Here is an 11,192-nt window from a genome sequence, read left to right as displayed (position 1 = left end):
TCTCTCTCTCTCTCTCTCTCTCTCTCTCTCTCTCTCTCTCTCTCTCTCTCTCTCTCTCTCTTTGCATGTCAGGAACATGAGGCTAAAGCGGGGCTCTATTGAGGATGCCCCACGTTGTTAAAGGCCGAGGTCGGATTGGGCTGCATGTTTGGATCCTTAGGGCCCTCCCCAAACACTATCCCTGTAGTGGGTGCTGGAGACCAGGGGATGTGCATGCGCTCGCTCCCCCCTCCTCTCTCCTCCCTCCCTCTTCTTCTCTCTACTTCAATTCACAAAGAGGACATTTAATATCCCCAACACCCACCCTTGCTAAATTGCCACCCGCCAGCAGAGTCCAGTGTGACCACTGGGGCTGTGTGCTTTCAAGTGCTTCGGGTGCGTCCAGCTGGGCCCGGAGCGCCGGACTTCCGAGACCCTATGGGACTGGCTCAGAAGGAGCGCAGTGAGGACTCCCCAGAGAGCCCCCGACGTCCTGTCACTGCTGCCCTTTGTGATCTTAAGTCCCCTCTCCAGTCCATTAGACCCCATCACGTGCCTGCACGCAGCCCCAGCTCTGTGCTCCCCGTAGGTGCCGCCACCCGCTCACGGATGCCTTCCGTAGTAGCCCCACGGGTGTTCTCTTGGCACCGCAGCGTGTGGCATTACCCCGGACGCGCTGCCGCCCCTGGCTAAAGACTTAGCAGGGGACAAGTGTGGGTGGGGATGGTGATGAGGTCTCCCGAGGGCCCTGGCAGGAGGAGCAAGAGCAGCGCCGACTGACTCTCGCCCCTGGCACCTGGCACCGTCCTAACTGCACGGCGGTTCTGCCTAGAGGGACGGCGGGGTCGCACGGGCCATAGCGGGCATCGCGCACCGAGGCAAAAAGGCGGGAGTGGGCGTCGAGGTCCCGCAGAGCAACGCGCCTGTGGCACTGTGGCCGCGGAGGACTGGAGTGGGTCTTGCCGACACCTTGTCTGTCGGGCAGGGAAGGGGGCTAGTGTGAAAGGGACCACGGGCACCCCACACCTGACCGTTTACACCCGCTAAGCACTCGCTGGGGTTGGCGCAGGGAGCCCGTGCCTTCCGTGAAGCCCCGCGTGCGCAGGCGTATCCCGGCTTCTGACTCAGGAACTACCTGCGCGACCCCACGTCGGGTACCTCGAGGGTCCCCTCCAGGGTGCAGGGTGCTGTCGAGGGCTGCTTTGCCTCAGTTTCTCTGCTGGCGTTCAGCCTATGGGAGAGAGCGGGGGTTGTGGCAGAAGCGCACTGGACTCAGCGCGGCGCCTGCTGCTGGGGTGTTTTTTCCTGAGAGGTTCAAAAGCCCGGCATCCGCCGGGATGTCAGTCGGGTCCAACAGCCCTGTGGCCCCAGGAGCCCGGCGACCCTCCCGAAGTTGCCGCTTTGTAGGGAGCATTGGTGGGGAAATAGCCCGAGAGATTTTTGTTTCAGTGCTTGGCTGGGGTTGGGGGCGTTTGGCCTTCAAGGAGCGTGGGGAAGAAATATGACCAAGTGGCAGAAAATGTGCTTCCACCTCTCCTTTGCTTTCAGGCTGCGGGAATCGAGTTGCCTTGTCCAGCCTGGTTTTTGTTGTCCTTTGTTTTGTGTTGTTTAAAGAAAAAAATAACAAAAATCATCCTAATTTTAATTTTTTATTTTGTCCCCATGAGCAACATGGTTTTGTCTCGTGGGGCTGACTTCTTGAATTTAGGGAGCCAGAGCTACCAGCTCTGTCGGGAGACTTCGTGTCAGGGAGGGAAGAGGGAAAAGTGGGGGAAAGTGGGGGAAGAACCTGTACCGATTTTGCTGAACCTCTTGGAGAAGGGAGCTGGTGTAGGCTAATGCCCAGTCAGAGCCACCCCCAGGTGTCCTGAGAAGCTGCCTGTGGAACTCTCAGGCGCTACAGGAGCAACCTTCTGAACTACTTCAGTGCGCTTTAATGGTGGGTTCATTTTGTTCCCCAATTGTATGTGACTCAACTTGCTCCCAGTTGCTCCCTGCGGGGAGGTGACCCTGGGCAGTGGTTAACACCTAGGCTTGCACCGTGAACTGTGGACCCCAAGACGACCCACCTGAGCAGCAAACTTCTCCTGCCCCACTTGGAACGCCCCGGCCACACTTAGCGCCTTAGCGTCTTATTATTGTTCAGGTTCCCTCCCTCCGCACTTAATTTTTTCCATATAAAGTTTTATTACTACTTTTTTAAGTGTGCGAAACTGAGGCTGAGTGGTAGAAACAGAAAGAAAAGAAGAAAAGGAAAATGCGTGGAAAATGCGGTGACCTCCAACGGTGGGGCTGCAGCATCCCCAGGCTCTGTCTTTGTACTCTGTGGCCGGTTTCCCTGGTAGACCCAAGCATGGGGGTGCCCTCCACTGAAAAGGCGCTATTTTGATTTTAATAATTTAAAAAAAAAGCCCTGTGTTTCATTTAGGAGTGCATTTTTGTGCTGCCCCTGTAGACAGAGCCCGGGTTTGCCACGGCCCGAGTCTGTAATCAGAGAGAAATACCAGCTTTGTTGGGGGTTAGACTGTATCATTGGCTAATGTAGTGGTTTAAAAAAAATAATGCTAAGCGTTGGAATAATTAAAGCGTGAGGAATAACTCATGTCTTCTCTCTCCTCTCCATTCAGCATCCTCTTATTTAAAGACCGAAAGAGCGCTTTTAGGCCAGCCAACCTAGTTAGTTTTAATTCCCGCTCTTTCCCTCCTTACTGCCTTCCCTGGAACTCAACTGATTTGAAAATCCCCTGACTGGTAGAAAGTGGGAAACTTGCTGCCGGGAGGCCGTTCTCCCCCTGCCCCTGGGCCCTGACCTGCTGCCTGGTTTGCAGTACGTAGAGCCCGGTTTTAAAAGAGAAAGGAAGAAAGGAGCAGGGCTCTGGTACCCATGCCAGTGAGGGCACCTTTCCCAGGCTTCTGGCCGGCTTAGGGAGAGCCAGCCCGGGGATAGGGAAGTAGCTTCACTATATTTTGCTGGGTTTTGTTTTGTTTGAGACAGTGTCTCACTGTGTCCCTCTGGCTGTCCTGGAGGTCACTTGTCTAGACCCTGCTGGTCTTGAACACTCAGAGATCTGCCCACCTTTTCCTGCTCTGTTACCCCAGAAAGGATCAAGTGTTTTTAAAAATTGCCCTAGGGGAGGACTTATTTCAATTTAAGCTATATAATTCCTTTCCCCAGCCCTCGTGCAAAGGGAAAGTGGTTCTGGAGAGCTGCCTCGGCAGTCCTGTGCCCTTGGAGGTCCTGTGCCCTTTCTAGGGGAGATATCTGCCTGCTTGGGCTGGACCTGGCATCTCGTCTTTAGGCAGCACAAATGCTGCTACACATAGGCATAGGCCTGGGTTCCAGAGGAAGAGTGCTCAGGGACTGGCACTGCCCAGAGAGATGTGGGAATTCCGATGGGGTTGTAAACAGGGCGTGGAGGTTTGCCCTGGGCCTCAGGTCTTCCCCCCCCCCCAGTAGTTGCTGGGACCACTGAGAAGTAAAGGGCCAGCGGTGTATTGGGGAGGAGAAGGAGGGAAGTGGGCAGGAAGAGATGGTGGGGGCTTATCCCACAGAGTGTCTGCAAGCTGCAACCGAGTTATTTATTATTTACTTATTTGCTTCAGGTGTCTTTAATTAAATGTGTTTCTCCATTTTCCTGGTTATTTGCTGCTCAGACTTTTCAACCCTCCCTTGCATCCATCTTTTTACATAAGCAGAAACTTTTTTTTTCCTCCTTAGAGAGATATCGTGGGAGGTATTTTGCCTTCAGTGCTTTCTCTTTCCTGTTTTTTTAAATTTAATTTTAAAATTATAAAGTAAATTTAGTGCTAGTGAAAGTGGAGGGTGGGGGGAGCCAGCTGGGTCTAGTGAAGGGGTAGGCAGACATGCAGAGTTCAGCCTTCCTCAGGGGCAGACTGGTCTCAAAACCCCAAGTTAGCCTGCAGCTGCCTGCTTCTCCCTTGGCCTGTTCCTCCTGTGTCCTGGTCTGTTCATCTCCTGGCAGGAATCTGGTGGGTAGTCATGGGCACCGATTGCCCGAGAGAGTGTTCATTCACACCTAGGAGCTTCCTGAGCCACATTCCCTTTGCTTCCAGGCAGGGCCAGAGGAAGGGCCTTGCTCCCCAGTCGCTGAGGCCCTTGGCTTTTGGCTCCGTGGGTCCTGTCTGCCCCCCCCCCACACATGTGCTGCTAGTTTGCTGAACTGCTGCACAGTTGGATGCCCTGTTGATGGGATCAGTGTTGGGCAGACACACAGAGAAAGACTCTCTCCCCTGCGTTATTGAGGAGGAGAGGGGTTTCTATTCACTGCACTTTCTGGGGTCACATGAGCACACACACTGGTCTCTGGTCTCCAAGGTGCATGCACACACAAATGTTCACACTGAGGCCTTTGGCTTGGGCAGAACTATTCTTAAGGATTCCTAAATTATGGAAACTCTATAGCTTGGAATTTTAAGGCCTGTTCAGTAACACTGAAAATGTTTCTTTTTTAACCTGGGTGGAGTTGCATGGGTGTGTTCTCTTTGTGGAAAGGTACGGAGGAGCGATGCACTCACAATGTGAGCATTCTTTATATACAGCGGCTTCTACTAAAATTTTTGTTTTTTATAAAAAAAAAAGAAAGAAAAAGAAAAAAGAAAGAAATTCTGGGCTCCAAAGGTAAAGGAAGGGCCACCCATTACACACTTAAAATTCAAATTTAAATAAAAATGTGCCCCAGCTTGCTTTACGCAGTTCTTCTTGATAGGAATGGTGGGAAGGCTTGTAAAAATTAGTGGGCTGATAAAGAAATTGAACAACCCCCCAAACAAAACTCCAAGGCCTGTGGTCCATGCTGAGGAGGGCCTGCAGGCCCCCTGAAGACTTAGGTATAGAAGATTTCTTCTCAGAACCAGAGAGTGAAAGTAGGACCTTCCTTGCCAGTTACATTTTGCTGTCAACATCTGGAAAGCAAAATTGCAGCTGTTCTCCCTGCCCCCTCCATTACCACCTCTTTTTTTTTTCTGCACTTAAATTTTTTGTGTGCTTGCCATCCATACTTTAGTTTTCTATAGTGTAAAAACATCTTCACGGCTGTGTTCAAATTGAATTTTTAGATTTGGACTTTTTAAAGAGCGTGCATCTTTTAGTCTGACGGTATAATTTTTGGAGCACTGTGTTTGAACAGGCCAATGATAGTCGCCACCATTTGCCTTCCCTCTCTCTGCTGTCAGCTCTGGCCAGAAGCGCGAGGAGGGAGGACTCCTAGCCGCCCAGGACAGGCTCCCTCTTTTCGCCTCTGTGCTTCTTGGGCAGGTAGTGACTGCATCGCCCTCCACCCCCCACAGCCCTTCTGCGGTGTTTTTGTTTTCTCTTTGCCCCCCAAAAATATTTGAACCAAAAAGCCTCTCTTTTTTTTCCTCCACCCACAGCAAACTGAAAGGACTAGTGAACCGTGATTCAACAGAGTGAGGGCGCCTCTTTTCTTCCTTAGCATTAATTAACTCAAGTTCGTTAGGACGTTGGGTCTGTCGCCCACAGTTTTCTCTTGTGTGTGCTGAATCGGGTCATAGAGGGAGACTTCCCGTGCAAACAGTTTGTGTTGGAGCTGGAGGACGCAGAGGGGGAGAGAGGGTGAGAAAGAAAGGGAGCCCGGGAGGGAATGAGCGGGAGGCAGAGGGTGGGCACTGTCCGAAATCCTCCAGGCCCTGGTGCCAGCCTTTCTCTGCAGGGGCTAGGCACCGGGGAAATGAGGAATCTAGGGTTTTCTGGGCGGTGATCCTGGCCATAAAATAATTGGGGAGCAGTAATTTTGAGGGATTAGAATATGTCTGAAACTGAACATTTGGGGGTAAGCTGTTTGCCCAGGCAGAGCCGGCCCAGCTTTCCCAGAACCCTTAAGCAGTGAAAACCCCAGAGCTCGGGGCTCTGCCTGTTGCTGCAGCAACTAAAGAAAGAGGCTCCCTTAGGGCCGAGGGTGCCACTGTGCAGGCTGGCTGGGTACAGGGATCTAGAGAGGCCTGGCGCCCCTCTCCCCTCAGAGAAGCAAAAATCAAAATGGGGTGGAGTGGATCCTGACTGAGCTCTTGGGGGTCAGGGTGTCTGGGAGTGCAGGTTGTGTGCTCGAATTTGGGGGGGGGGTGTTGAAGGAGGGGCCTGCTGCTGCAGCACCTATAGGCAGCTCCAGCATCGCCCTGGCCCCGGCCTCCCTAACCCGGCAGATGCTTTTTTCTTGTTCTGGAAGCAAAGACTTCACCTAGGGCAGCCCCCTTCTTTTCCTTCTCTCGTCTTTTGTCAGTTTTTCTGTTCTTTAGAGAAAGTTGTGAAGCTGGTCTGTGTGGTTCCTCCCTTTTCCTGGGCCCTGGGCCACTGTGGAGTGACACTTTCAAAGCCAACCAGGTGGGTGAGGCACCACACAACCTTGGCCCCTGAAGCCTTTGGCCGTCACCTGTCCTGCTGGTCTTTGAAAGGCCCTCGTCCCCACTCAGCCCATTGACTAGGGAGGAGAGCGGTCTGGCCTTCCCAGCATTTACTTGTATTTGGTGACACGGAAGTTTCAAGCTAAATAATGAATTAAAGACTAGGGTTTTGTTTCCTATTCCCCATAGAAGACAAGATGAAAGTAAACAATCTCCAGAGGCACTGGAGAGAATAGATCATCTCCTCTAACACCCCCATCCCTATCCTAGCTTGTTCTGTGCCAAGAGGGTGAGGGGAGATGTGCCTGGAGCAGGGGAGCCTTCCAGCCAGGAACGAGGCTGCTTGTTGGCCCGGTCCCAGGCCACAGCTCCCGATCTGTAGCAAGGAGGAGAAAAGGCAGTGCGTGGGGGCGCCCAGGGGCATTTTACAGGAGTATTATGTAGCCTGGTTCTGAGACAGACCCCAGGAGAGACCCAGCTCTGGTGTGGGCAAAATCCATCCTCTCGCCCAAGGACGATTTTTCACACAAGCCCGGCGGTGGTGGCTGCTGTTCCTGAACGGAGGCCCAAATCAGCCAAAACCCGCTTTGTCCAAATTATCGGGAGCCTCCTCCTCGGAAAGTGCATTTTCCGGTTTCCATTCCTAGGTTTCCAGACTCTTGGATAGTTTCACTGAGCAGCAGAGCTTCTTTCTGCCTCCCCCAGAGAGGGAGGCCCCACCCACCCCTAGGACAAGCAGCCAGGTCTCTTCCTTTGCTGCGGCCTGAGGTCCACAGTGTCTGCCCACTGCCTCTCCTAGCCTTCTGAGGGAGGAGCACAGATCTGACAAGATGGGAGGGGTGTGTGTGTGTGTGTGTGTGTGTGTGTGTGTGTGTTGGTAGTGGTTGTGGTTATGTATGAAGCTGTCCCCTTTCAGCCCAGACCCAGGCAGAATTATAAATGCCAGAAATTAGGCAAACTCACTGGGTCTCTATTTGTGGCCTTTCTAATTTCCTACGCCTTTCCTTACCTACTCTGCAGATACGCGGTAGGAAAATGGACCCTGGAATATCTGATGCTTTCTCCTTAGAGTATAGTCATGGGCTTAAACTGTGAGTGCTTAACAAGTGTGGGCCGTGGTGCCCAGGGTCTAAGAGAATATTCTAGGCCCAGAAGCCAGCAGTTTGGCGACAAATAAGATTTTGTTTTTAAAGGTAAAGAGACCCACTCATGGCTGGGTGTTTGAAACAAGGCCTCTTGTGCTTATTAGCTTCACTACTGGGAGGCAAAGGTCAGCTACAAAATCTGTATCAGTTTGGGGAAATTATTTTGTTTCCTGGAAGGATTTTTAATATTGTACATGTAAGTAAAGGACTGGGTGTGTTCTCTATTTTCCTCAAATAACCCACAAGGCCTCAGCTCACAGGACTGCTCTGAGAGCCTCATGGTTTCCACCCCTGGAAGCCACCATTTTTCTCAGTTTTCTTTCTTTTTTCCTCTTGTCTTGGAGCCCTTCTCTATTTTCTTGCTTATTCGTTCTTTCCTTTCTCTTTGTCTCAGACTGTTCTGCAGCTTCCAGCCAGCTCTGTGCTCTGGGTTTGCCCTCTGCCTCTCTTGCTTTTCCTCTGCTTGAATTTCTGTTTCTGTGGCCTGCTTAATCTTTGGGGTGGGGTGGGGGCGACACATCTCTCTCTGTGGTGGCTGGACAGGCATCAGAGCCCCATCTCAATAGAAACTCCCGTGTTTTCACCAAGTTTTATCTTCTCAAAAGTAAGAGAGGCTTTTTTTTCATGAACTTAAAATTTTCTCTTCCAAAAACCAAAAATCCATGTTGATTTCTGAAGTGTAGTAATCTCTGGTGTCTTGACTTCTCTTGCAAATGGAGAAAGTACTTTCCAAATTCCCCCTTCCCTCTTCCCCTGTTGCTCTAAGCATTCCTGCTTCCTTTCCCTTTGGTTGATTTTTTTTTCTTTCATTTTCTTTCTTCCTTCCTTCTCTTCCCCAGCAATCTGTAGGTTCCCACATTTGCTCTTCCAACCCTTGAACCATTATTTCTGTTTGAAATCAGACCTGGAAGCATCTTAAATCATCAATAATTTTCCAGTCTTGACTTGAGTTTGGCGCATCAGGGTGCAGGAGTGTGACCTCCGGACAGAGGGTGGGACGGGAAAGGAAGGAATTGGGACAGGTACAGGTAATCTTCCAAAGGGTGCCTAGATTGTTTCCTAGTGAAAAGGGGAAGGATCTCTTTTGTTTGGGGGTCTAGGGGCACACACACACACACACACACACACACACACACACACACACGAGAAAAAAGAGCCTTTTTTCTACTGGGATGGCCTGCTTACAGGAAGCCAGCGTGTTCTGCTGGCAAAGTCACAGCAGGCCAGAGAAGCTGCCCAATGACCTTCTGCTTACCTTCAAGGTTATAGCCCCCAGCTAGGAGAAAGACAGTTGACAATTGTTCTCCCTTCCAGATTCCTGAGGAAGGGCCTGTTGCTGTCCTGCCAGTCTCTGAGGCTTCCTGCAGACGTTCCTTGGTGCTGTCACTCTCATCAGCTCACCACCCAGGGACCTTTGACTCTTTCCTTCCTCTGTTCCGCAGAGACTGGCTCTCACACTGTCCCTAACATCTGTGGATTTTCTACTAGCCATGGAACTGTCGCTACCCAACCCAGACTTTCAACTGGGTTGTTCCACCACACTGTAGTCCTGAAAAGGAACAGACCAGGATTTGCCAAGGAACAATATTGGCCATTTTCTTTTTAATATTTAAATCATAATCAGAATAGCAGCAACATCCTCACCACCCTTTGGACCGCCAAATACAAACTCACTTGCAGCGTTTATGACCTCATCTTGACTTTAGAAACTGAAATTGCTTCCTCAAGGTGGAGAAGGCAGTGTTCATTCGGTCCCTTATGTCACTAGGCGCTAAGCTAGCATCCTTGACTGGTTGGACCAAAGCCTGTTATTCACAGGACGTGAATTATTGAACACCACCCTAAGAGGCCTGTCTGTGATGGCACCTGCCTCCTGTACTGTTCTCTCTAACTGTGTCTCTCGGGTCAGCTGTGAACTCACTCCGCTGGAGTTGGCCATTTAGGGTTTGGGGTCCCAGGTGCTGGATGGTACCTCCCTTTGTGGGGGGGGGTCTTTTGTTTTGGCACAGTCCAGGCGTTCTTCCAGGAGCCTCTTTGCCATTGAACAGAAGGCCACAGAGCACAGGGTTTCAGCTGCTGAGGAAAGGGGCACGAGTGAGCAGTGACCTTTTTCCCTTTGCCAACTTAGGGTTGAGCCTACAGAGAGGGTGGCTGTGGGGACTGAGCACTGGTCACTCGGCAGTCTGTTGATATCCTACCTTGGCTCTCCCTTTCATTTCCTGACTTCCTTTTGCTTTCCCAGAGGCCTAACGCAGCTGCCCAGAGCGCTTACTGGAGAGTCCTCCTGGAGGTGCCCCCCCCTCCCAGGAGGTGCCTAGTTGGGGACCTGGAGAAAGGACGTTGGCATCACCTCTCATGCCTCTGGTTCCCGAAAGCTCTTGCCTTCTTTTTGCCATATCTTTTCTCAAGTCTTCTCTCTATCCAGGCTCCTCGGGTTTATATGCTTTTGCACCTTGCATTTTAGTCTGATATGAGGGACAGGTACCCCGGCGGCGTGAGTAGCCAGGGCAGAGGTGGAGGAGGGAGGAATTGCAGAGGGTGGGAGGTGAGGGGAAGTAGTGCCGGTCTTTCTGCCTCTGTCACTTCTCCCAAGGGCTGGCTGTTGTGTTTGTAGCTGCGTGTGGTGCTTGCCAGAGGAGCGCTGTGACAGGAGGCTATTTTAATAAACTTGCAGCTTCACGAGCCGAGCTGCATTGCGTTGGCATCTCCCATCACCACTAATGGAGTGTGCGTGGCTGGGTGTGGGCCGAGGGAGGCTGTGAGCTTACTGGGGGCTGAGGGGAAGGCAAGGAGGTGCAGGGTTCCAGTCCCCTTGTTTGGGAGTGCTCCTGAGTCCTACAGGCAGCAGGGTCTGAGGGACCAAGAGGTGGCAACACCCAGCCAACATTCTGTGCTGTGCTGTTGGTATGGACACTTTCCGAGCTCTTTCTCCTATTCAGAGTTCTGTAGGCTGGTTCACAAAGTGGAGGAGAAAATGTCCACTCGCCCCAATGTGCTCCATTAAAAAAAAAAACCTAAAAAAAAAATCTAGAACCAGAGAGTGTGCTGGCCTGAGAGAAAGACTGAAAGCAGAACACAGAGAAGGCGCAGCTGCTTCCCCAAGGCCTTCTGGGGCTCCCGCCCAGCCGCCAGCCCGCCAGGAGTCAGGCCTTTATTTATTTATTTTCTGGCTTGAAAAAAAGTCCGCGTCTTCCTCAATCCTAGTGTTCCCACCCCCCAAGTTTGCTGGGTGGCTGCTGCCAAACAGACCCAAGTGGGCGCCTGGGATGAAAAATTCATAACTGCTGGACTTTGCTTTTGCTTGTTCATTAGACGTGAACTTGTCGATTGGGCAAATTGTTTTTGGTCTCCAACTGCGGGGGGGGGGGCTCTCCCCCTCTCCCCACCCTCTCAGCTAGCCCAGCTCCCTCCTCCCCTTGGACTCTGCCATTGGCTGCACGAGGATGCCTCTTTGCCAAATAGGTGGATTCCCCCCCACTCTCTTTCGGGGGCTCTCTCTCTCTCTCTCTCTCTCTCTCTCTCTCTCTCTCTCTCTCCCTCCCTCCCTCTCTCCCTCGCTCTTTCTCTCTCCTTTCCTCTGGCTGTCTCCCTCCCCCTTTTACTGACTTGGCACACACAAATGGATGGGGATCGAGCATGAACAGGGAGGGGGGAGTTTGGGAGAAAAAAGAAGCCACAACCCCCCCCCCC

General features: G+C 51.8%; 1 protein-coding gene across 1 annotated transcript in view; it reads right to left on the bottom strand.

Annotated features, from left to right (window-relative positions):
• Window positions 1–676: 676 nt before the first annotated feature.
• The window catches only part of LOC101993582 (low affinity immunoglobulin epsilon Fc receptor-like), an 18,157-nt gene continuing 7,641 nt past the window's right edge, over window positions 677–11,192 (bottom strand). The window contains exons 9-11 of the mRNA XM_013353703.1: window positions 6,820–6,911; window positions 1,115–1,210; window positions 677–953 (exon numbers count right to left, since the gene is read on the bottom strand). Of these exons, the coding sequence (XP_013209157.1) occupies window positions 677–953; window positions 1,115–1,210; window positions 6,820–6,911 (465 nt within the window). The remainder of the gene's footprint in view (window positions 954–1,114; window positions 1,211–6,819; window positions 6,912–11,192) is intronic.

Source organism: Microtus ochrogaster, unplaced genomic scaffold, assembly GCF_000317375.1.
Source record: "Microtus ochrogaster isolate Prairie Vole_2 unplaced genomic scaffold, MicOch1.0 UNK15, whole genome shotgun sequence".
NCBI lineage: Eukaryota > Metazoa > Chordata > Mammalia > Rodentia > Cricetidae > Microtus > Microtus ochrogaster.
Note: the sequence above shows the minus strand (reverse complement) of the source record. Positions and strands in the feature narration are given on the sequence as shown.